Source organism: Passer montanus, unplaced genomic scaffold (genome assembly GCF_014805655.1).
Source record: "Passer montanus isolate IOZ18808 unplaced genomic scaffold, ASM1480565v1 scaffold1, whole genome shotgun sequence".
NCBI lineage: Eukaryota > Metazoa > Chordata > Aves > Passeriformes > Passeridae > Passer > Passer montanus.
In genome coordinates, this window is record NW_024356504.1 from 23,157,056 (window position 1) to 23,182,939 (window position 25,884).

The 25,884-nt window shown below is 38.8% G+C and overlaps 1 protein-coding gene across 2 annotated transcripts in view; it reads left to right on the top strand.

Annotated features, from left to right (window-relative positions):
- SPOPL (speckle type BTB/POZ protein like) overlaps positions 1-23,076 on the top strand; it is a 32,851-nt gene extending 9,775 nt beyond the window's left edge. The window contains exons 2-11 of one of the 2 annotated variants that reach the window (XR_005626654.1): positions 4,918-5,052; positions 5,226-5,347; positions 5,615-5,766; positions 9,291-9,418; positions 13,574-13,751; positions 13,846-13,901; positions 15,506-15,628; positions 16,573-16,715; positions 16,800-16,958; positions 18,877-23,076. Coding sequence is in view for 1 of the 2 variants with exons in the window: in XM_039700705.1 (XP_039556639.1) it covers positions 4,975-5,052; positions 5,226-5,347; positions 5,615-5,766; positions 9,291-9,418; positions 13,574-13,751; positions 13,846-13,901; positions 15,506-15,628; positions 16,573-16,715; positions 16,800-16,853; positions 18,877-19,021 (1,179 nt within the window). In the remaining variant the exon portion in view is untranslated. The remainder of the gene's footprint in view (positions 1-4,917; positions 5,053-5,225; positions 5,348-5,614; positions 5,767-9,290; positions 9,419-13,573; positions 13,752-13,845; positions 13,902-15,505; positions 15,629-16,572; positions 16,716-16,799; positions 16,959-18,876) is intronic. The other variant, XM_039700705.1, reaches the window with a different exon arrangement.
- The last annotated feature ends 2,808 nt before the right edge of the window (positions 23,077-25,884 follow it).

A 25,884-nucleotide genomic window follows, 5' to 3' on the forward strand; every position in this document is an offset into this window, starting at 1 on the left:
GAAACCATCTGAGTGGAATATGCAGTACATGCACTCGGAATTTGTTGGTGTGATCCAGGAGGGAACCACTTTGATCCTGGAGGTCTGAGCCCTGGGAAGAAGGGATGCTGGAAGGAGGAGGCTCAGCAGGACCTGATCACTGAGTTCACAACGTGCTTTTTTTTCATTCTTGGGGGAGCAGGACAGGGTCAGAGATTTGCTTGGAGAACCATCCTTGGGTTGGATTCTGGCAGGCTGGATTTGACTTTTGGGGTGTGCTGGGTACCCTGCAGAAGACATTTTGTTGAGCCATCCTGCCAGCAGTGTTGGGGCAGCAATCCCTGACTGAAGGACTGAGGTAAACCATTGCTGGTAATGGTTCAATGTGCAACACCTCGTGTGCACCTGCTGCACTGTGCCTGCCCTGAGAGCTCCTGGCGTCTGCTGCTGCACTGAGCTGCTCCTCAGGACAGACAGACCCAGCATCCTCCCAACAGGGCTGCTTCAAACGGCTTTATCAAGTGTTTTGTGGGTTTATTATTGGGGGCGTAGAAAATTCTTCTTTGTGTGTTCCTATGTATGTGGTGCTTTCTTAACAAGCTAATCACTTTTTGAGTGAAAAAGCTGAGATAATTCCAGCACAAGATGTAAGAGACTGGGAATGTGCTCTTGTCTAGCTCTGAGAGCTTCAAAAGTAACTTTGTTTAGAATAATGTTGATAATATTCAATTTCAGACAGGGGAAACAAGGTAATATTTTTCAAAGTTATGCTATTGATGTAAGAAATAACTTTGAATTTTAAGATCTCTTCTTAGAAGTTGGGAAAATGGAGATTGATACAGTTTTTGATGAAAATCTGTGCAAATACATTTTTGGAAGGTAGCCAGTGCTTTCTTTACACTGTGTGTGCAGGTAATTGATTAACAATAATCAATTTCACATGGCGTTAAGTTTAGCATAAGTATTTGACTAGGAGGGCACTTCAGTTAATTCCTAAATAAAATGTGCTTTGAGAAATCTCCTTTTTTAATGTTATTTCTGCCTACTTGCTCACTGTAGGAGGATCAGCTCCTGGAATATCCAAATTTAACAGAATCTGCTCTGTTTGCAGAGTGACTATCAGGTGAAGCCAATACTTTCCTTAACAGACCAGTAGAAGAAGTGTTAAGCCCATCATGTTTGGGGTCTGGAAGTACAAGCAAAGAACCTTTGACCTTTTCTTCTTTTTTTTTTTTTGAACCCAGGGTGTTCAATGAAGACAATGAACACAAACTCTGAATTAAATCAGCACTGGCTGCTGTACAATATTCAGTATATCAGTTCATTAGGAAAAAACTCCAAATAAAGGAACTTGACACCCTTTAAAAACACATCTGATTTTCCTTTTGAAAACCAGAAACTTCTTTCACCCCATCCATTAAAGCTTGTTTTCCTGTTCCCAGTGCACGTTTGCCCTGATGGTCAGACATTTCTGCCTGGCAGAATGGCCACACAGACTGGTTTGTTGGGCTGTGTCCAGACAGGCACAGCATTGCCTAAAAATTCTTGGACCTATTGTCTGATAATGTTCCCTCATTTCTGCTGCTTTGTTCATGATAGCCTGCAGAGTAATAAATGCAGGTTCTAGCATGAAAATTGTCCCTCTAAGTTGTTTCATCCTGCAGATAGCAGAGCTGGCTTCCTGCACTTCACTGATTTAATTCCACCCAGTCGTTCCCTGACTGGTTTTGTGAACTGCAGCTCTCTCTGTTCCCAACCATTTGCTCTAATAGGCTGTGATGAGGGGTTGGTACTCGGAAAACCATTTTGTCAGAGCTGATGACAGTGGCTGATCAATGATTCATAAACAATTTCTTCAGAGTAGTATTTAGTCTCCTCCCCAGGTAGAGCACAGTAGAACAAAGGGTGTGCTCTCTGTTCTCACCTTCAGGCTGCCTGTGCAGGGTCCACTTTGCCCTGGTGACCATTGGTGGCCACTCAGTGTGCTCTGGCTGTCAGTCTAAAGACTGCAAAAATCCCTCTCCAAACACCTCCAAGATCCTCTGATTTCAGGACAGCATCTTGAAAGCTTGTGTTTTCTCTCACCTTGTAGCTCTGGTAAATATCCCCATGACCCCACCCAAATCCTAATTAATTGATTAAGTAAAGTGAAGGGCAGATCTGCAATACTGCTAAACCATTTCCATCCTTCTCACTGTCTTTTGGTACATGTTAAAAGAGCATCAAAAGCTCTGTTTATTCATTCTCCCATTAGTCAGTTTGTCTTGGTTGGTCCTTTGTTTTGTTTTGGTTGTGTGCTCAGGCATGCTAAAAAATGCAGACAGCTTCTCAACACAGACTCCCAGTATCAAAGATTTAAAGTTAAAGCTTTCTGCCAGTTTTCTCAGTCTAAAAATGTGGTTGGCTTAGTAAATCCATGCAAAAAAAGTGAAGTGTTAATCTGTTCTTCAGAGGTATAGCAGGAGGTCATGAAAATCACTTGTCTGGTGATTTTGCTGTAAAGGGGAAACTTTACAAAAAGCTGAGGCTGTTCGGAAGGACCTGAGAAATGTACTTTAGGTAAAATGAGGCCTTCCTTAAATAAACTCCATACAGCAGGTGGAAGCAGCCTCTGAAGCACAGCTGCCATGGGTAGAGCAGGTACAGAGACAAGGCAACACATCAACCTGAAAATAATTGCAAATAACTACCTTTGCTTAGAGTTAAATTCTCAGTGAATCAAGCTGATTTAGCTGTGAGATGGGAGTGGGCAGATAACTACTGGTAGATGGCCCAAGGTCACTGAACACTTTCTTAAAAGAGATTGTGTATAGCAGTTATTTTCAGGCTTTTCCAATTTAGAAACCTCTTCAGAGCAAATTTGGCTCAGATCTGCTGCTCCTTCATGGTTACTGGGAGCTGAGTGGTCTAATGGGCTGAAGAATTGAGGTACAGGTGAGAGACGAGGCAGTCCTGTGCATCTCATGCAAATGACAGAGTAAGGAATGGGCTGTATTCTACTTTCTTTTAGCTTTGGAGCATTGAGGAGCAGCAAGCAGGGTCAGTAAGGCTGAGATAAGCTCTTCTAACCCTTTCAGGGTATGGTTCTGTGTCAAAATCCATTGCATTGGGAGACCAGCTTCAATTGTCACCACTGAGTAGGATGTGCTTCCTGAAATAATGGTAATATACGTGCTAATATTTGCTTTATGAAAGCAGAAATTCATATGTATCCTTGTTACTCTGGGTGGTTCTGTACAGAGAATCAAAACCAATTGTAAACATGTAAACAAAAACTATGTAAACACAACATGCACAATAGATGTGTTTCCTGCTTAAAAAAACATGAAGCAAACAAGTTCGGTTATCTTAAATTTAGGGATGATGTTGGTTTTTCATTTATTGAAAGTACTAATGAAGTACTGAATGTTGCCACAAATACAAGTTTTATTTGGGGAAAACTCATTTGTTAAAGACAGCTGACTTGTGTTTATGATTAGTTTTCAATGTCTCAGGGATCCATATCTTACAGGAGACCTATTCAGTATTTGTTTTCACCTTGTCATAGCAGATCTGTTGGTAGAGATTGATTAAGGCATATTATTATAAAGCATCTGCTTCCTCATCTGGTAAAAATTGAGAATTAGCTTTCTTTTCAAGCTCTTATACTTGTGTGATTCAGAGCAATCACCTGTCAGCAGGCTTTGATGTGGAAGAGCTGCTTCATACCATGAGTGAGAAGCACTACCAGAAAGGCAGGGGGGAAAACATCCAGTGAGGATCACAGCATTCCACAGAGCAGAATTCTTCCTGTAGGAATAATGAACTTGTTACATCATGACTGAATTGTAGGTTGCTCTTGCAGTGTCTTTTTACCAGTGTTTGCATAAAACCTTGTTTCTAAGTGTTGCTCCATCCCTGGAGAATTCCATCATGATTAGTGGTGTGCAATCACATCTTTTGAGGAAGACAATTAATGCTGTTCTATCACAGCCAAAAAGAGTTGTACAGCAAAGCAGTCAAATGTTGCAGAAAGATGGTTGCTTTTAAGTGATAGCAGGATATGTTTAAAGGAACTTTCTGTACTAAGAGAAAATGTTTTGTGGCAGAAATAATTGATTTTTTTCTGGTTTGATCAGGGTTCATTTCACTTTTTTAGCAATTTAATGAAGCAGCTTAAGTGAGCTTGGGACAGGAGTCTGCCCACAGCTGACAGCAAACCCTCCCTTAAAGGAGGGCCAGCCAGGAACCAGAGGTGCCCTCTCATTGCCCAGTTTCTGCTGTGTAGCCAGGTGTGAGGGATCTGGGCAAGTGACTCAGCTCCTGATGGGCAGGAGAACCTGCAGTGCTCTTAGGTGGTGGTAATTAATAACAAAATCACTTTATTTCTTGTTAGGAGTTGCGTGAAACTGTTTTCTGGCTTTGTGGGATTATAGTTCTTCAGCTGTGTCTATTGGAGTTAAAGATCTGTGAAAGAAAATACTGCTTGAAAGGCGGGTCTGATTTCGTGCCCTCTATTCAGAAATCTCAGGGCTGTGTGAACCTGTTCTACTCCCAGGTGGCTGAGTGTTCTTGTGAATTATGTCTGGGTGAAAACCTAGGGCATTGTACTAATGGCTGAGTGCTCTGGGTACTCTGCAAGTCAAAGGAGGAGAGCCTGAAGAAAGTTATAACACTTCTGGAGTGGCCAAAGTGCTCATTTGCAGAGGGGGTGTCGAAATATTGTCATTAGTGGTGGTGTGTGATGCAGAGGTGCTTATTTTTATAAATTACTGTGTGAGGGCTCAGCCTGCAGGTTTTGAGCACCAGTGGTTGTGAATGTGTGACATCCAGCAGAGCCATTGTCCTCTTTTCAGGTTCAGCTTTCAGATGCATAATTTAGTAAACACAGTAATATTAGTTTTTCTATTTCCCACACCTAAAAAGGGTGGGAAAAAATGTATGAATTCCTTTTTTTAGGAGAGTTACTGAAGCTTGGATTGCTCTCTTGATACTATAAACCTGCAATAAGTGGCAATGTCAAGGGTTCCCACCCCTCCTCCTCCTGGGGAGATGTCCAGTGGACCTGTGGCTGAAAGCTGGTGTTACACCCAGGTAATCTACATAAATTCCAATGGCTTCATTTTCTATTATTGTCATAATAATTGTTAAAAACACTAAAGTTATTGACATATTGAATAAATATAGCTAAAGATCTGAGTAGTTCTCTTAGTTAATACTTGATATGTAAGTTGAATTTTCTTTACATTTTCTGATCTTTTGTTCAGGTTAAAGTAGTAAAATTTTCATACATGTGGACCATTAATAACTTCAGTTTTTGCCGCGAAGAAATGGGTGAAGTTTTAAAGAGTTCTACATTTTCATCAGGGCCAAATGACAAAATGAAGTGGTAAGGTCTTTATTTGAGCAAGTGCTTTGGGTTTTGTTTTGGGGTTATTTTGCTCACTCAAATTGTAAAATTAAATTAAAAATAAATATTAAAACTTGGACATTTCTTGGAGGGTTACTGTAGGTATGGATTGGTTCTAATTTCAAAATGTCAGCAATCACAAAGGAAACATTTATTTCAGTAGCTTTCATGATTGTGTCTTGTAAAAGTATTTCTGAATTTATTCTGGGTACCATTAAAAAATTACAATTTCTCCATTTTTTTCAGGTGCCTGAGAGTGAATCCAAAGGGATTAGATGATGAAAGCAAAGACTACTTGTCATTGTATTTGCTTTTAGTCAGTTGTCCAAAAAGTGAAGTCAGAGCAAAATTCAAATTTTCCTTGCTGAATGCTAAAAGAGAAGAAACAAAAGCAATGGGTAAGGGAATATTAATGTGGTTTTGTAAGAACATCAGCAATGTTATTTTTTTCAGTTGAGAGCAGAATTTAATATTGAGATAAACTTTTAAAATACCTTTTTTAAATTTCCTTTTAGAAACGTAATTATAAAATCCTGTTCATGTTTCACACGTTTCTGGTCACTGAGCTATGTTAATTCTATCCTGAGCAGTATAAATTACAGCACACTGCCAACTGCTGTCACTCCAGGTCCTTGTCACTTAGTTTTTCCAGCAGATTATTCTTGTTTCCTGTTAGGAGAGGTGTATTTGCTTGTTTGTAGCTACACATTGGAAGTGTTTGGTTTCCATTTCTAAATAGCATAAGCAGACATGGCTGGATTTTTTTAGGCATCCTCTACAATGTTTTGGTCTATTTCAGCTGATTTACACTGTAATCAGTTTGAAAACCTGTGCCATGTGTCCAAGGAATTAGAAGACTTTGAAATAACTGGTGATTTGATTTAATTGTTTTGTTGGTATGAAAAATGTATGGAAGGCTCTTAGTTTCAAACTTGTGAGCACAGCCTTCATTGGAAATGCTTTTTGGGAAAGCTGGGATTCTTGTGGAAATGAATAATTTAATGCTGATCTGCATTGAATTTATTCTGCTGCAAGTCCTGTCTGTGAAGAATATCTGTTTTTCTTCCCTTCTTCTACCCAGGATTTAAGAGATGTTTCAGGTCCTGTTTTGTTGCAAGTTCTGCATTTCTTACAAAAAAATCTGTAGCTCTGCAGTGTTTATAGCCAAAGTTCACACTATTTCTCCTTAAATAACTGGGCCCACTTGTAATCTTCAAACTAAATCCACAGAACTGAGTTCAAATGTAAAAATTAAATTATTGGACTCTTTGGAAGGAAGGTAAATATATGTGTTTCACATGCATGTTTCTACTAATCTTTCTACACTGATGGTGATGGTTTCTTCAGTCCCTGTGAACTTCCTCTTCTGGAGCTTATATGAGAAGGCTACCCTTTTGTACATTTGGGGCATCATTTGGATGTATACATCTGGACTTTTCACAGTCCTGGACTGGATTGGTATTTGTAATAAAACGTGAAACTGCATTCAAAACCTGTTTGGGGATAATCACAGAAGCACAGAATTGTTGAGTTGGCACAGGAGCTCTGGAGGCTCAGGGTCAGCCTGAGCAGTTTGCTTGGGACTTGGTGGAGCTTTGAGATCTCCAGGGATGGAGACTCCGCAGCTTATTTGGGCAGTCTGTTTTGGTCTCCAGCCAGGTCCTGCTGGCCCTGTGTTTACCTCAGGGGTTCATTGTAGGTTCTTGTTGATTTGTTGTCCCCCAGGACCCCAATCTCCAGTGACCTGTTTGTTCCTGACCGGTCTGTAGCAAACACCCAGATCCTGACCCATCAGCTCTGCTGGTTCATCATCCACTGCAGTGCTAAAAATCCTGTGAGTGGGTGTGTCTGCAGCTTCTGCAATAGTAGCTGTGCTGGTTTGGCACCACAGGAGTTATAAATATCTTTTCACTTTGGGATGTTACCAACAGAAGTCTTATTTCTTGGACTCTCCAGCCATTTGCCATCTGCTTCTGTGGGTGCTGTGTATTTACTGAGACAGGAAAATGATGCCCCACTTCCAATGTCCCTTGTAAATTGATAATTCATGCATAGACTGCTTCTTCAAGGGATGAAGCTGTGTATGAAACAGAAAGTGAACTAACATTTTAACTTTATTAGAAGAAAAATACATTTGCACTTTCGTGCTGCTCTATTCTGGTTCTTAATGTTGGGGGTTAACACTGGTTTTTGCTGCTAAGAGTAAAATCTAAGTCTGCAGAGTAAAGAATTGGGATGAATCTAGAGAAGTAATTTGTGAATGCTTTTGGGAATGTTAATTTCTGATTTTTTTTTCTTTTGATTTAATGTAATGAAGTTAAAAGTTGGTAAAAGTGTGGAAACACTAATCCAGGTGCCAAAAAAACTAGACAATATTGTTTTAAAAGGTGTTTTTCCTCCTTGGTATACAGATTTTCAAACGTGAGCAGTGTTGTGTGTTTGTGTGGTGCCCTCAAAGCCCACACTGCACTGCAGGGAGTGCATTTCCCTCTGCTGCTGTGCTGTGCATGGGCAAGGGCTTGTTGATGCAGGAGTGATGAGGTGACAGGGACAGACACCTCACACCTCCTGCAGTGGCAGCTCCTGGGGGGCTCCTCAGTGTGTTCTGGAAATACAGTGACAATCTCTACAGGATATTTTGCTTGATGCAATCCTAGTGAAGAGCTGTTCTGAATATAATTTCTCCAGCTCTTGGAGGTGAGGGCAGTGTGTGACACGTGTGTGTTTTCTGTGGTACATGCTCCAGTGTGTTCCAGTGGTGCTGCCAAGGTCAATAGTGTGGGGAAGTCTGGCTTTCTTGATGGCTTTGTTTTGGAGGCTTTAGAAGGAAGGATATTTTAACAGATTCTGTCATGAAAAACACTTTGCTTTTATTACAAACTTCTGACTTAAACTTCTAAAGTGCTCTCTTTAGCTGAAGCATCTCTGTGTACAGCAAATGAAATGGTGATGTGTTTGTTGCCTCACTTTTTGGAATGAAAGAAAAGTTCTTTCTTAAGAAAGAACTCTTCATGAGATCCCTCCCCACTTCCCCCTCTGCTCTTATTTCAGTATTTTTGCTGTCTTCATTTTGAACAATCATTCTAAATTTAATTCAGAATGTGCTTTATTCTGCTTAGATTCTCAAAGCCATTCCCAAATAAGCTCTTTCCCATATTTTACTGTAAGTATAGGGTGCTCTTTCCTGTGCTTTGATTTGGGCAACAAGTGGCCACTTTTCAGTTAACCAGCCATGTAAAATGTGTGGTCTTACTGAATTTACATGTGTTTGCACTGAGATGACTGTGGGAATTCTTTTTTGGCTGTGAGCTTTAGAAAAAAAAAAAAGTTGTGCAGTCACAGCAAATCTGGTGGATTAAAAAAAATTAATTCTTATAACTAGGGCCAAAAGATAAATATAGTTAATATCTTTTATGACCAAAGATAGTTTAGTAGTTGAAAGCTTTCATTTCTGTTTTGCTATTTTAATGCTTTTACTGTATTTCAAAATAATTTCAACCTGTGAAACAAGATTTTCCATTTCAGGAAGAAGTCAAACCAGATTGTTGTGACAACTGCAGAGCGTTGTCAGGATGGGTTTGTGGTGACAAATTCATTGTAATGGTGCTTCCCTCTGAACAATTCCTGTTTTGACACATTGGCATTCTTAAACATTCACTGAAAAACTCCTTATGCTGGATGGTGCCTGAGAGATCTAATGAGAGGATATGGTTTGAATTGCAAATTGTGCTCCACCAAGTTCTACCAAGTGTTTTATAAAATAACACTATTACAATATTTAAAAGGTTTTAATCAGATCTGTTGACATGTGATCTAAATGTGAGAAACTGATTAATTTTTTTATTAGTCTTGATGTGGAAGTAGGTGCTATTTGTTAATATTTTCCTTTAACTTGCTGTATTTGTACACAATTTTTTATCAGAAAGCCAAAGAGCGTATCGATTTGTGCAAGGCAAGGACTGGGGGTTTAAGAAATTTATCCGAAGAGATTTTTTACTAGATGAAGCTAATGGTCTTCTACCAGATGACAAGCTTACATTATTTTGTGAGGTGGGTATTAATTTTTAAGTAATAAAGCTTTAAATAAAATGTTTCCTACTCTAATAAATAGAGATTTATGTTGATTTAAACAGTAACTTACTCTAAAACTGTCTTTGAAAACTATAAACTTGGTGAAATGTACATTGCTTTGTCTTCATTACATTTTATTTTATTTTTTGATGCTTGTACGCTGAGATGTAGAATATTGAATTGATTACGTGTAAACTGCTGGACTTCTCTCTGAATTTGCCACAGTTACATCAGAATTGACTGTAAAATTATTTATGCCAGAGGTGGCTGGTGTGTGCTGTCTAGAGAAATGCTGTTTTACTGAGGTCACTTTTATTTCTTTTATTTAAAGAAGTTTTATTTGGAATTTGAGGATTGTTTTTCACTGGATGGAAATATTCACGTACTGGTTCACATTATAAAAGAAAACCCAACTGATTGTCAGAATCTATATTCCTTTAATGTCATAATTGATGGCTTTAACCAATGAACAGGTCTTTCCAGTAAATTAACACTTTAATTTTTGACTAATTGTTACTTGCATTCTCTCAGAAAACAAGATGTATCTTGTAGAAGGGGTGCTTGATACTGAAAATTAACATTGAGAGCTATGGTATAAATTTAACTTCATGGTGTATTGTGGATCCCTTCTTCTATAATACCATTTATGTCCATAACCTAAATTTTCATATTAAGTTTCAGTAAAAAGCTTACTTGGTGTTAAAAATGGAAAGCAGAGAAAGCAGCAGTGAAGTGGAATGTATGTTGAATATACATTGGCTGGTTATCTGGGCTGCCATAAAGTGATTAGTGACTTAGGAGGATGATAGATGCTCTAACTGCTAATAAGTTTGCTTTGATCTGTGTATTTACAGGAAATGTGTAAAATTGTCTTGGCAAGATTACAATTTAATTATATGTCATTATGCTGGGTAGGAAGAATAATTGAAATGTGGCCCTTGAGACTAGATATTGCAAATATAGTGCATCTTATTTTCAGTTAGACAAGTTAAATTAGCTGCATGATAAATTTGTTATGAATACAATTATTTGGGTGATAAAAGCAGATATAACAAGTGTTTTATGGCTCTGTAAAGATACTTTTGAGCATTTTCTCTTCTTAAGTTGTCCTGCTAATGAACACTGATGTAAATTAACAGCTCTTAAAAGTAGCATTTGGTTTTAGATCAGATCCCTCTAATTTGAGAGATTAGGTTTGTTTAAAAAATATATTGATGTAAATGAACAGCTCTTAAAAGTAGCATTTGGTATTAGATCAGATCCCTCTAATTTGAGAGATTAGGTTTGTTTAAAATATATAAAGTAGAAGAAATATTGGATTTCCACAGAGAAATACTGTTATTTAAATTCTGATGCTAATCAGAATTTAGCTGTGTTTCCCTATGAAAATATCTTGATGTTTTAATGTGAATGGCTTTTGTGAAGTGTTGGACCTACCCTGATTATAAATGTGGAAGGAAGTAAAGCATGTAGTTGTTCACACTGAACATGTTAAAATAACTTCTGGCTTGTGTCCGGGTGAAGGAAAAACTTGAAAATCCAAATATTTTAAGAATTTCTTTCTTTGGATGTGTGATACCAGCTCTTCAGCTGTCCTTAGAAATGACAGGTGTTGTTGGAAGGACCTGTTTCTATAGACAAGCCTGAAGTTTTTGTCCTTTTAGAACTTAATGTTAAGCTCTGATTTCCATGTTTGCCTTCCTACTTGTTTCCTGTTTGGAAATCTGACTTACCACTTCTTAACTATTGCACTTGGCTTGATAAAACTTGTCAGATGTAGCAGGTATTTAGTGAAGGCCTCTGATTACTGACTGTTGGTTGGCCCTTCTTCCTGTTGGCTTGCAGGAAAATTATTTGGTTGTCTTTGGCAGCAAACATTTTCATTCTGTGTTGCCAAAGATTCTCAAGATCAGCTGGATGTGCCCTTGGATGGGATTGAGGGGCTGTTAAGTGTAATATTTTGTGGAGTCAGGTGCTGCCAGCAGCAAGTTGTGATTAAATGCAACTTCAGATTTTTGGGCACACTGATCTCTGACTGAATGCTCCCTTTCCATATAATCTGAAAGTATGAACCCTTGCAGATGTTCCATTTGCTAATGGAATAGAACGTTCTCTGCTTTCACAGATCTCTTACCTGCCCTGGTAGTCCAAGGAATCATTTATATCACCCTTACCATTAGATTACCATGGATTCAAAATCAAGAAAATCATGGACAGTATCCTTGTTAAGTGGCAGCACACAGAACTTGTTCAAGTTGGCAAGTTTTTGATAGTTATATGGGATTAACTTGATTGGATTTCAGCTTTATTTAAATAAATTATAAATAATAAGAGGATGCACTTGATTTATGGCATGCCTGTTGGAGTGAGATATGAAAGATAAGACCCCTGCAATCCTTTTATTTAGAATCTTTAAAGGACAATCAATACACTCCAAGTCACTCGGGTGGGGGAGATTTGAATTAAAACTTTGCTTGGGTTATATCTTTAAAAGATGACCTGTAGCAAATTGTTGTGTTGCACAGCTCTCAGTAAGTATTAGAAACCATTCTGAAGCAGAAGTTTAGAAGGTCAGATATCAATTTAAGTGCACATTAAGAGTGTGTAGATGACTTTCCCTAGGCACTGTCTGTAGCTAACAGGATGATGCTGTGTGGACAACTGGGACCATGAACTTTGAGTCAAGGCTCTGGAAAAGCAGAACTCTCCTCTGGCAACAGAAGATGAGCTTGGCTAAGCTAAAACTTCCTTTGTGTGTATGTATATCTCCTGAAATCACTGTGTATGTGAAAACTGGGAAATAACTCTATAGATTTTATTCAATGTTATAAATGTACAGTCTAACTGTGAAAGGGAAATTTTGCTGTGCTTTGGGTTTCTTCTCTTTTTTTTAAGGTGGAAGAATAAAAAGGAATTTCTTGTATTGACAAGGGGGTATGAGATGATACAGGGAATTAGGCAGTGATTCAAATCCCCAAGCTGCTGTCATAATTGGATCATCCTCCTCCTCTTCTGGTCTGGAGTTTGGCTTGCAGTGCTCCAACTTTCTGTGAAGCTGAGCTGTGCTGTTTTTGCTTTATGCCAGATTTATTCCAGATGCCTTTGGAAATCAACCAAAGCCCTGATCCTAACAGTTATCAGCATTTTCTCTCAAGATCTAATCCTGATTTTCTGAGGTTGGGAGATGGAGTGATCAAGATCTTGTAGTATGGCTCGTTACAAAGGTTTTATTCTCAGATCTGTGCGCTCAGACAAGAGAAGCAAAACCTGCTGAGCTCTTCTGTTTACCCAACACACTGATTAAAAGGACTTAGAATGTGAAGATAACTGAAAAAGCAGCAAGGAGTGCTGCTGTCCTGTTCCATTCCTGGATAAAAGACTTAAATGTGGCAGAATATTCACTTCAAATGCACATATTTCAGTTTTCTTAACTGCTTCTGTACAGAAGTTACATCCTGTAAGAATGCATTTCATTATTGAAGTTACCTACTACACCTTGTATTTTGAAAGTAATGGCTTTTCATCTTGTTTGGAAAACAGTTACTTGTGGTTCCTGCCTCATCTGGACTAAGTAAAAGGGAATAATGAAGGAGCTGTTACTTGCACTTAGTTTGCATTATCACACTGTAGGTTATGTACAAATTTAACTGTCAGAACAATAAGGGATATTTAAAAATTCTACAGATTGTTCTGAAACTTTTCTGTGGCCATGTGATCCTGATGATCTGTATAGAATTGTATATTGTGTATATTTTACTGAGATGGGTGAAGTGTTGAACTGTTAATTTAACTCTGAAATAGCATTAACATGTTTTTGTTCCCACTGCTTTTCCAAGAACTGTATCTGTCCTTATTTATGGTGACATTTCTGTCAGGTGGCATGTGGTATTGTGCTCTTTGTTTTTGTTTTGGTTGGATAAGTACACAATATTAGAGTCTAAGTAAGCCCTGTTTGTTTTTTGTTACTTAAAAGTCAACTGTAGAGCATTGGTTTATGGTTCTGGCCTAATGCCAGAAGCTTCACTGTTTTTTGCTTTGCTTTGGAATTGTTGGAATTCTAGCAATAGGTACTGTGATTTAATTATTGTTGGCATTCAGTTATGAAGGAGTTGTCTTGCTGTGATTTTCTGTTAGGTAAGCGTGGTCCAAGACTCAGTAAATATATCAGGACAGTCTAATACAAACACTTTGAAGGTACCTGAATGTCGACTAGCAGAAGATTTAGGGAATCTCTGGGAAACAACAAGATTTACAGATTGCAGTTTTTATGTAGGAGGACAAGAATTCAAAGCTCATAAATCTGTCCTTGCAGGTACTTTCTACTTTTGTATTGCTATTATTTTGTAATTTAAATCACTATAAGTTTAAAATTTGATTATATTTAATATTTACTTTTCTTGATACAGCACGATCTCCAGTTTTTAATGCAATGTTTGAACATGAAATGGAGGAAAGCAAAAAGGTAAGCTTCACTGGAAATGTTGCATGTAAATATTTGTACTTTGTGAAAGAGGAAAACATTGCAGAAAACTTGAGGCAGAGCAGATTGAGAGGATGAGGGTTCTTATGGTGCCTGAAGGACAGTTCCTGGACCTCCCCTGGTGAGTTCTGAGGGAATTTGTGTAGAAAGAGGGGAGAGAAGTGCTAGGAGATTTGGATTTTTTCAGGTACTTGTATCTGCCCTAGATAATGTTTTTAAACATTAGCTACTGGTGTAATTGATCTGGTAATCTTCCCCCTTTTTGCCTCAGTTTGTATCTTCCTGTCAGCTGATTGACTTGACTAAGGTTTTGCTGTAGAGTATTGAAGTGTTTTTTATGGTAACCAAGAAACAAGAGGTGGATTATGACTGGAATTAAGCCCTCAGGCAGTGGAACACCTTTTCATTCACAGCTTCTGCAGGCACTTGACCTGTGTAAGTGTTTTGGATAGATGGTTTCTTAATCAGCAAAGTGCTGCTTCTGCTTTTATGCACCTGAAGTTTCCCACAGTGAGGAGCTGTTTGTGTCTTTCTTGAAGAATTATCAAAAGTGGGTTGGCTATAGGCAGAATCCATGGAAAAGGGAGGAACTGATCACCTCACAAAAGGGTTATGATAGATGACCATCATTTGGCCTTGAAAACTGCAAGATGCCACTTGTGTGCACAAACACACTGGGTGAATGTGGTGCTGTGGTACAGCTGAGGGTCACTTCCCAGCACCTCTCCAGTTTGGAAACTGTCACAGCTGGAATTGGAGTATTGGGAGCATTTTACGGAGGTTCCTGGACTGAAAGAAACCCAAACATGTCCCAGCTTGAGTAATGTGCCTTTGCCTTCATCAGCAGTGGATCCCCTGTGTAGCCCTCCTCCTAAATACTGACAGGAAACCAGACCATGCACATCTCCTGTGCCTGGGGTTTTTATACTCCTTTCAGAAGTCTGGTGTTGGCTTCTGCATCTTTGACATAATTTCCTACTTCATTAGTTGCTTCTAGGGGATACTGGTACAGCATTGGTCAAGCTTGCAATGCCACTGTTGTATTATGGCAACCTTCAGCTGTGTGGTGCCAGTTCAGTGTGTTTGCTTTTTGGATTCTCAGAACAAAACCTGGGCTGTGTTGACTCAGTTTAAGTTGAGGCAAGAATGGCTCAGTTTGTTCATTCTGCTGCTCTGACTTCTGATATTCCAGACACATTGTCTTTGTGTTGGAAGCTCAGAAGCATTTTTTAGTACTCCTGAAACTGTCTTGAGTTTTATGTACAGTCTGTGTGATAGACTCCAGAGTTATGCATTTCTAGGAAAAAAATTGCAGACTGTACATATCCAGAGTTATGCATTTCTAGGAAAAAAATTGAAATTACTTTTTATTGCTGGAGCTTTTCCAGCTGATTTCTACCTAAGTTTTAAGAGCTTTTTTTGATTGCTTTGGGCTTAACATTGTTGAATGTTACCTTAAATCTGTAAGGATTTTGTATGATGGATGGTGAATGAAACTTGTAGCATGCATGCGCATGATACTTAATATTCACTTTGAAATTGTAGCTAAATTCCAAACACTTTTATTGATTCTTCTTCTTTATCAGAATCGTGTAGAAATAAATGATGTAGACCCTGAAGTTTTTAAAGAAATGATGAGATTCATTTACACAGGAAAAGCACCAAACCTTGAAAAAATGGCTGACAATTTGTTGGCAGCTGCAGACAAAGTAAGTAATTGACTCCAAACTTTCCAAATCTGATGTTTGTTGGGGAATGTTGATTTAAAAAAATCTTATTTTCAGGCTGTTTGATATATATTTTGCTTTATTAAAATATGAAGAAGCAGTTCTCATCAGAAATGAAGAAAGATAGGAAAGAATAGACTTCTTTTGAACAGTAGAAGCTGATCTGTTTTTAAAGAGAAGTGATTTTTGAGATGAAAGATTTACAGCAGCTCAGCAATTAAGAGTTTTTTAAATGCTGGCCTTGATTTAGGGCATAATTGATAAATATAGAGACCATTATAAGGTTGATCATATAAGGTTAACTATTATAAGGTTGATATATATGATTGTCTGCAATACCAGAAAATAAAAACAAAACCTGTTCAGACTGTGATATCCTTCAAAAAAGAAGCACAGTTTATTAATGCAAAATATAATACGGAAATGCAGTTTTTTTCCCCATCAAATTTCTTGTAGGCTGTATCAAAGGTATGAGGGAAATAAGGAATTTCAGATGTGGGTTGGGAATAAAGTTAAAGTAGTTTTAAACAATGTAGTTGATGAAACTCCATTGTTTGGAGTTTCAAGTTGATGAAACTTGCCCCTCACTTAGAGATACGAACCTGTTCAGTGCTGATTTGGCTCCTTGCTCCTCCTCCCTTACCAAGCAGAAGTGAAATGAAAACTTTTTAATCAAACAACAAAAATAACTCATTCAAAACTCAGTCAGCAAGGTCTTTAATTAGTTTTTGCCCAGCCTGATGCCTGTGTTACAGTTGAGAACTGTTCAGTGCAGCACATTGTGCTGTGCAGTACCCGTGGGGAAGCAGTTAGATGTTAAACTCAGGGGGCACCAAGCCTGCCTGGAAGTGTCTTAAGAACTGTAGAGATGAGGAAGGAGGGAATGAGTTTGAGGAATGATTAGTGCAGTTTTTCTCTCTCTCCAGTATGCACTGGAACGGCTGAAGGTGATGTGTGAGGAAGCACTCTGTAGTAACCTCTCGGTAGAAAATGTTGCTGACATTCTTATCCTCGCAGATTTGCACAGCGCTGAGCAGCTAAAAGCACAAGCAATAGACTTTATTAACAGGCAAGTAATACTTGTGAGACTCTAAATATATTTGTGTTTATGTTTGGTGTACTTTCTCAATATTGGCACACTTCTGTCTTGCAGGTGCAGTGTTCTTAGACAACTTGGGTGTAAAGATGGGAAAAACTGGAATAGCAAGTAAGTTTCCCTGCCCCACGATGTTCTGTACAAACACTGCTAAGTAGACTGCAGATCTTAAGAACTGTTGCTTCATTTCCACACTACTGAGGCCTGTCACTGACTGTAAGTAAAGTAGGATTCAGCAGATGCTACCCCAGTTATGATTGTGACTCCCCCTTTAAATGACAGGGAATGTTAGCTGCTCTCCAGTGTGAGATCCTAACAATAGCTGGTTTTCATTCCCTCTCCCAGGGGCATAGTGCTGTGAGGTGATGGAAGCAGCCTTTATAGAGAAAACCATTCTCATGAGTACCCAGGTTTGTGCCTGGAGGAGTGATACCCCCAGTGTGGTTTTGAGACTTGCTGGGGTCAGTCTGAGCCTGCAGTATTTATTTCCACAGAAGGGAGGGCAGTTGCTCTCCTTGCCTTTGGGGATGTGTTTGTGCACCTTCCCACATGCCAGCACAAGTGCTCTGGAGGCCACACAACTCGTCAGTCAGGTCCCTCTGACTCTGAGGGCTCCTGCCTACACTGGAAATAGGCTGAGATGTGTGGCTCAGGCTCTGGATTGCAGCAGCTCAAGTGAATCACAAAGTGGAAGACAGCCAGCTGCAGAATAGCTGGTGGTAGGCTCAAACAGTGCAAGGGCAGTGAAGCACTTATTTCTTACCATCAGAATCTCCAGAGAACTTAAAGGCTGTGTTGTACCACTTAGTTTAAATTATTGTTTCTCCTTGAAACAGAAAAGGTTTCATAGGCATAATGATTGAGCATGATGTGGAAAAGAAGTGGGTGGTGAAAGGTAAATAGTAAAATACCAGTAAGAGAGATAAGTCAGAATCATAACTATGTAACCACTTAATGTGTTTTTTCTCAAGTGATTTGGAGGTTCCTGAGCTGACTTCTGTCTTGAATGTTTGCAAGTTAACATGCTGGTCATCTTTGCTTCAGCTAAAACATCTACAGTAATTCAGGGAAATAATAGGAGAGGGCCTGGCTTAAATTACTGACTCTGGACACCAGGGAGTCTCAATTTTAGTACTGTTTCTCAAGGCCCTTACCTTCACTGACTTGGAGCAGCAGATTAGAAATCTGCCAAAGATTAGAGATCATGTGCTGTAGAGGTCAGCTGATAACTTCATGCTTGATAATGCTTCTGAAACAGCATGAGGGTGCTCACAAGTGGCTTGTGAAAATGCAGAGCAATGGGAACTTGGGATTGATGCATATTAGTTCCAAATTACAAATTTATCCTCACAGTGTCAGTATGACATGCAACCCTGCCAATATAATATTCTTCATGTGCAAAGTGAATTTTTTGCTTTTTTTCCTATTGTTTCACCAAAAAGCAAATACATACATTGAGTAAATACATAGTTTTTTATCTCCTGGATGTCAGTGTGATACTTGCTGAAATCTGTTGTTGCTTTCGTGTTACTTAAAAAACAATGGCCATTGAAAGCTATTTTGAATGTGGCCCATCATCTACGCTGAAAAAAGAGTGAATATTTTCAGTATGAGACTGAGACTGCAGGCTCCCAGTGAAGGGCTCTGGAGCCAGCCAGCTAATCTGCCTTCATGGCTCTTTCTAGGAGATGAACTACATCATATTTGAGGCAGTTTCAGCTGATTCATCTTGTCATCTTTCTCTCTCCCCAAATTGAGCATGCCCTTTTATGTAATGAGATTATTGTGTCTTCCCTTGCTTCCCGTCTCTGCACTAGACCTCATTTTCTTCTAGTTTTCCTCGTCATTGTTTCTCATGAGCAATTTCAAGGTGGTTATTCTGATGCAGTTCTCTAGCTGAGGTCTGGCTGCTACTGAGTAGAGCAGACCAAGTTCCTTTTGTCCCACATCTGATTGCATTTCTGTACCCAAATTGCAAATTGCTGCTTCTGTCTGTTGGCACCCTCATGGCATCCACAGTCTGTCCCGCAGTATTTGACTGCCCCCCTGCAGCACTTCTGCCTTGCCTGCTCTTACTCCGCTGTGCATTTGGTTTGTAAAATGGTGTGACTGTTCTTCATGCTTCTGTTTTCAGCCAAGCAACAGACATAATGGAAACTGCAGGCTGGAAGTCCATGATCCACTCCCACCCTCACTTAGTAGCCGAGGCCTTTCGCGCTCTGGCGTCTGCACAGTGTCCACAGTTTGGCATTCCACGCAAACGGCTAAAACAGTCCTGAAAGCTTCCATGAACTCTAGAGAAATTGGACTGACTCCACTCCTCCTTGTCCAGAGGTGTTTTCACAAACCATAACAAGAGTTTTTGTTATCCTTGTCCACAGAACAGAAGCTGAAAAAGCCTATTGTTTGCTTTTCAGATGGATAATTTATGGTTTAATCCTCAGCTTTAAATTAGACTGATTACTCTAATTCACTGAAAGGCCTTAAATTATCTTCAATGACTCTCTAGTCCATATAGTCTAATGTATCTTGATTTTTTTATTATTATTTTTTAACGTGCCTTGTCTTTTTGACTAGGCTCTGCAGGATTGCACTAGCTCCATAATGCAGTAAAGTTGATAACTGAAGATTAATTTTTGAAAGGGATCTTCCATTATTTTCAGAAGAAAAAAGAAAAAGATTATAGTTTGGTCCTGTGCTAACTGGAAGGTTTTGGCTGGCCTCTCATTAAAAGCACTTGAACCAGAGGCACATCGTGTACCCTAGGCAAGTGCTAAATATAGGGAGAGCCTGTTTACCTTCAGCAAATGCCCACAGGCTATTTATGGCAATATACTGCTTTGAACATAATTTATTTTTCATTGTGGGGGCAAATATGCAATGGTTTGGCCCAAAAATGTATTTTCATTACAGTTTGTAATGCTTATTGTGTGTGTGTCAAAGCTGTCCCAGCGGTGAAGAGAAACACAGAATAAACCTTTTGCTTGTGTTTCTTTACGGTCCATCATTAGTTTACATTTAATGCAGAACTGAACGAGAGGTAAAAGAGCTCAATGTGAAAAGGAATAGTGTTGTATATGGAATAAATATATCCCAATGTATGGTTGCATAGAAAAGTCAAGGATGCATAGAATGACCAAATGTAAATTGAGGAAATGGGCCAAATGGATTTTGAATATGCACTTTTAATGTGTAACTTTTGTATGTTGTGTGGTACATATATATTTTGCTTTTGATGAATTAATGAGGTACAGGTAATTGTGGCTTAACTTTTTAGATACATTTTAAGATGCCCACAGCCACATGGGATTTAGTTTTGTTAGAAAAGAAAGGCATGTCTTTTTAAGACTCAATTGAAGGTGGCTATTGCGAGCTTTCATATTTAATAACAGAATATTTTCGCTTATTTGAAAAAGGCATGTGAATGGTAAAAACTTTTGAGGGGATTTTTCCCATCTTGACGTACATGCATGGCTCCCACAAACACCTGGGGAGGCTGTGCACACATCCAGGAGTATTTCCCTGAAATGTCAGATGGTATCTGCAAGCAGAGACTTGCTCAGTCTTGCATTTCAGTTATTGTTCTAGCATTGTGGATGGTATTGAAATTCTGCATAATGTGGATGGTATTGAAATTCTGCATAATGTGAAAAGGATGAAACATTTGTAAACTGCTTGTCATGGGCCAGTTCTTTACTATATGAACCTTAGCTTTAATATCAACATCCTCAGTGTTTGATAGCTTTGTTTACAATTGGGAGGAAAAGTCTGCAGTAGTGCACACTCTAAATGTTCCCTGAGTTATTGCATTGAGTTTACTGTAATAGTGATAATATGCTGTATTTCTTTTTTTGGGGGGAAGATTTGGGTTTTGCTGTGGGGAATGGGAGGAGATCTCACCTAATTTATAAACATCTTTGCGTAAGGGTTTGAGTTTGCCTATTAAAAAAAGTCATGCAGGGAAGAGAGAGGAAGAATTTCAGATTGTTTCTCCATCCTCATTTTACTGAGATTCATCTGACTTGCTCTGAATTAAATTTTTAAAGAATATATAATTTTATACTTTAGCATCTAGTGAACCACTTACAAAGGTAAATAGGAAAAAAAATGCCCAGTCCAATTTTGAAGACTAAAACCTCTGAAAATGAATTTTTTTCTTGCCCTCTAGCTAAATCTTTATGATGACTAAAGTGTAAAATTGGAAATTTTAATAATACACAAGGCATCAAATGATATATTTACAGAGATTTATCAATTTTAAATATTTATCTAAGATAAGGTCTCACAAGCATTCTCCACAACAGGAGATGAAGGTGTTTATTCCAAAATCATGTTTTTGCTGCACTGTGTAACGTGTTGGGATTACAGCTCCTCATCCTCATCACTGTAAAGCTCACAGCGCTCACGTGCAAAGTGACTTGAATATTTAATGCTGTAATGATTGCCCAGGTCAGCCTGTTCTAAAGTAACAACTTACAGTAATCAGATGGAACGCTTAAGGATTTCTAGGATTTTTTTTTTCAAGCCTAGTAGCACACTTTGTACCAAAAAAATGTCAGACACTGTGCTGTGATATTGTCTGCATCATAGAGTGTCCCCTCCTCGAGCCAGGCAGTGTTACACCAACAGGAAAGAGCCCTCTGCTGATCCATCTGTTCAGATTGGACTTACTTATTTATGTTTTCAAGTTCTGACAGATCTTGAGAAAAAGGTAAAGCAGTTGCTGTATTCTTAAGTGAGTGCACTAATTGTTCACCTCTTTAATTACCTACATGCAGTGTTCTCACTGGAATGGGACATTGATAATTACAACCTTCCCCTTTGGATTCTGTAGGCTCGGATTCATTCCCCACATCTCAAGAACTTGCCCTTAAAGCCTCAGTTGGAAGTGCAGCAGATCAGGAATAATGATCGGTCAGGTTTTTCCAGGCTGGCATCCTGGGGGTTTTCCCTGGTTTTCCCTCCAGGTCAGGAATATGCCGTATGAAGGTGCCATGTTTTGGCTTGCCAACACTACTCTCTCATAGATGTGAACCACCACTTCTGTGCTTTTCTGGGGAGAGCCCTGCATGTGTCCTGTGTGTGTGTGCGTGTGTGTGTGTGTGACTGTGTGGTGTTTTTTGTCAAGGGTGACTTTCTAAAAATAAGGACTCAATTTGCTGTTAAAATGCTACTATGTATTATATATATATTTTTTTTTTTCTCCATTCAGACCTCTCCTAAGGAGATGCTTTGGGTGGAAGTTGCTTCGATAAATAATCCTTATTTCCTAGTCCATTTACTGCATGCAGAAGTATGAACACATTGTGCCTTTATAGGAAACTGTTGCAATGAAGGGATGATTTAACAGGGTGCAAGGTCTTTGTAAAATGTATTTTTAAAGGTGAAGAAGAATACTCATTTGTACACAATTGAAATGGAAAAGTTCAAGTTACATTTGACCTCTGTTGCATGTTGATTCTTGCTTCCTAAATTCAATTTCACCAAGGTACAAACTACACAAACAAGTGGAATAAGTATTACAGATACAAGTTGAGTAATGGTATATTTTTGTGAAATTGTGATAATATTTGCTGTTACAAGATAAGTGTATGTCAAAATGTGATAATCATGGACACAAGGTTACTCTAGTTCTGATGTTTTTCCACATATTGAGTATTTAGTATAAAATTCACCTTTGCACAGGAGATCAGTAGAGGACCTACATGAAGATTGTGTTGCTTTGAAATCCTCACGGCAAGACTTCTCCTTTGGGAGAATAAAAACCATGTGCAGTATTTGAGACTGCGTTTCACAGAAGGCAGTGAATTGCAAACGTGAGGTACTGCTACCTGAAATGTCAAACTTTGTTGAATTTTACAGCTGATTAAAATTCCTAAGCTTAATTGCTTTTTTTTTTCTTTGTAATTGACAAATAGAATGTTACCTGTCCTCTGTCTGTTGTCAGTAGTGTATTAGTGCAGAGCTTAGCTGCTTAGCTAGCCAAGACACTTGGTCTCATATCTTGGCTTCTGCTTACAGTAAATGGACTATGTTTGTAAAGGGAATTCACTATTTCAAGTGTTTTGCAAGGAACTTCACTGTATTTGTAACCTGGTTTTTGAAGGCTTAAGATCAATGAGTCCTATTTTAGAAGTTAAACCAGTGAAATGACTTGGACCTGTTTTGGGGTGGAAATGATAAAGAGAATTCAGATATGTAAACAGTCGTATCAAACCATCCAGCCTTTTTTTATCAGCTGATGTTAATGGTGAAATACTTTTTGTACCTTGTTGCTGAAAATATTTTTGCGTTTCAGCACATCAAGTTACAATAAAGTTGTTACTTATACAGAGTGTGTCTGTCTTTATTTGTTGTCTGTACCTGCATTTGTTCCCAATGGCTGCCCTTGCTTTGAGGAAGATATTTGACCAGTCTAGTGTCAAATATGCTGCTGTTCTTTAGGAAGCCTCTTTTGGGGAGGATCATCTTGCAGCCTTGCTCTGATCTCCAGTAACTTGGTTATGTTTTGGTTTTGACACTTTAAAGCTCTGGAGAGCTTAACTTGCCCACCTGAGAAGTGCCTCCCTTAGCACAGACTCTGCCAGGACTGGTGGGAAGAAGGGTTGATGCTGTGAAGATGGGATTGGTGGGTTTGAAATCTGCTTTTGTCTTCCACCCACCATCAAAAACCATCGTCCTTTGTCCTGCCAAAGAGCAGGCTGCTGATGAGCCCATCCAGCAGGAATGCTGTTGGCATTTGTTACAGGAGAAGTGTGTAAGAGGAGGAGTGCTATGTAAGGGGTTTCATATTCATATAAATATTTGCAGTGATACGTGGCTTTGGACATGCTGAACTCCTGAAAATGATGAAGTCAAGGTAAGTCATTTTATAAAATGTGTGTGTCTGAGTAGATACATGCAAAATTCTCCAGGTGTGCTTAAAACATAGATCCCTTAACTGACTCCACAGTGATCCAGTCTAATGTTCCTTGTGGGGTTTGTATCAATAATGGCATAATTCACATCCCCACAGAGAGTTCAATAATCTCTGAGGGGAACAGGACTGGTTCCTCTGAGTGGCATCAGAATTATTTATGCAATCCAAATGTCTGACCTCAGCTTCAAGTTCCAGATAAACAAAGAATATTAAACTTCATTATTTCTTTATTTGGAAGGCAATATTTTTATCCTTTCTGAAGATGGTTTTCCTCCCTGCTGTTAATCTTGTCATCATAAAAAATTTTGTTATTCAGCAAAATTGATTCAATGAGCATTGATTTTAAAAACCACCTGTTGTTTTTTTTTTTCTATAGCAAATTACAGGTTTTTGTGTGGAAACTGAGCACATGAAGAAAACTTTTTCTCCTTTAAGTTGAATATTGTGGAAGGTATTTTACAGTGTTTTTCCAGTCCTGTGTATGTCCTCTTTCTTTAAAAGGGGGAAGCTCAAATATTGATTCTCAAGTGGTGATAGAGTAAAAACCATCTCTTGCTGCACAGAATTGCCTGGCCTGCCCTGTGCTGAAGGGATGGTTTGATGTTGAAGTATTTGAGTGCAGCCTGAGCAGTCAGGTGAGAAATTGAAGTTGATTAAAGTGATTCTTTGTGACACTACTCCAAACTTCATGGTATTAATGGTTTTCTATGTTTTAGGTTGCTTCAGTTACAATTACTATTCAAGGTGGAATATTACCCATTCCACTACAACTTTTATTTGCCACGTTTATTAAGTAAATTAGATTAAAGATGCAGCTGCTTCCATTACACACAAATAACTTTGCATTTTACGTGGTGATAGTGTGCTAACAGAGGAAATGCTATTAATTGCCACTCAAAATTAGTCTTGAACAGTTTATTTTTCTGCAAATGTCTTCGGCAATTTTCCACTAGAAAAACTTGTTTCTTCTTGTCAGTTTTGAAGATTCCTTCTTTGTACTCTCAGAGAAAGTTGGAAAAAATACAAGGAGTTGAGTGAAGCATTTCAGATGTGAGATGCAAAGGATTTGCTTTCTCCATTATAGGCACTGCACCAAGGGAAAAAAAAAACAACATCCCAGGCTCAGCTGAGAGAATTCTTCAGTGCTTTGGAATGGCATTCCAGGGGGTGTCAATAAGTTATATTTTAACAGCATGTGAAGTTGGTGTTCTAAGTGTAAAATTTGGCTTCTTATGAGTCAAGTATAAAGAATAGAAACAAGCTTGTGATTTTTGAGACTCGGGAAGAAAAAACAACTTTGCAGAGTTTGCCTGGCCTTGGCTTATAGAGAAAGTACCAGGAGAGTTTTGAGCTCGTGGTTCAAGCGTTCTGAAGGAGCAATACCTGGTGATCATCATCCTGTCAGGCAGGGAGCAGGGCTTTCTTTGAAAATGTTTCCTGACACCAACATTTTTGTCTTGCGTTCTCAGCAGAGTTGGGAGCATGACAATATTTTTGTGCAGGTACTGTGTTTCAATCAAGGCTAGGTGTATAATGAGTGGAAATCTCTGCTTTGCCCAACTTATGCATGTTTCATGCGTTGGCAGTGATAGTCATGCAGAAAATAAATTACACCATGTCAGACTCGGTGCTGCTGATCAGAATGGAGACAACTGGTGCTGCATTTTAAGCAGTCACAGTTTTTGACTTCCCACGTTTCCCCCTGCACAGTTGACTGAGCCATTTCAGTTAAAGAAGGTAAATTTTGAAGTGTATGCAAAAAAGATTTTAATAGGATGAAATCTTAAAGCACAGAAGCTGTAGCTCCAGTCTGACCTCTTTTAACCTTAATTGCCACATAAACTATTTATATTTTTCATTTTTAAGTTGGCAACTTTTCGGTAAGCTTTGAAATTAATTTTATGTATTACATGCACAATTTGCTAACCCAGCTGTGTTTATTGAGTCTTGAAACTTTAAAAAAAAAACCCACCTACTTGCTACTGAAGTGTACAACCAAAATGTTTGCCTCCAGCAAAGACTTAATCTTGCTTCTGGTACTTGCGCCATGCCCAGATTAAGAGCTGTGGTGGTCTTTGTAAAGCCCACACCATATGTTTTAAAATGGAGAATGAAAATGTCAATTAAATGGTGCATCTTGTCACTGTCACCTCTTGCAGATGGGCTGCCCTTGTCAGACACACACATGAGGGAGTTCTTGCACCACCAAGCCCTCATTCCTCC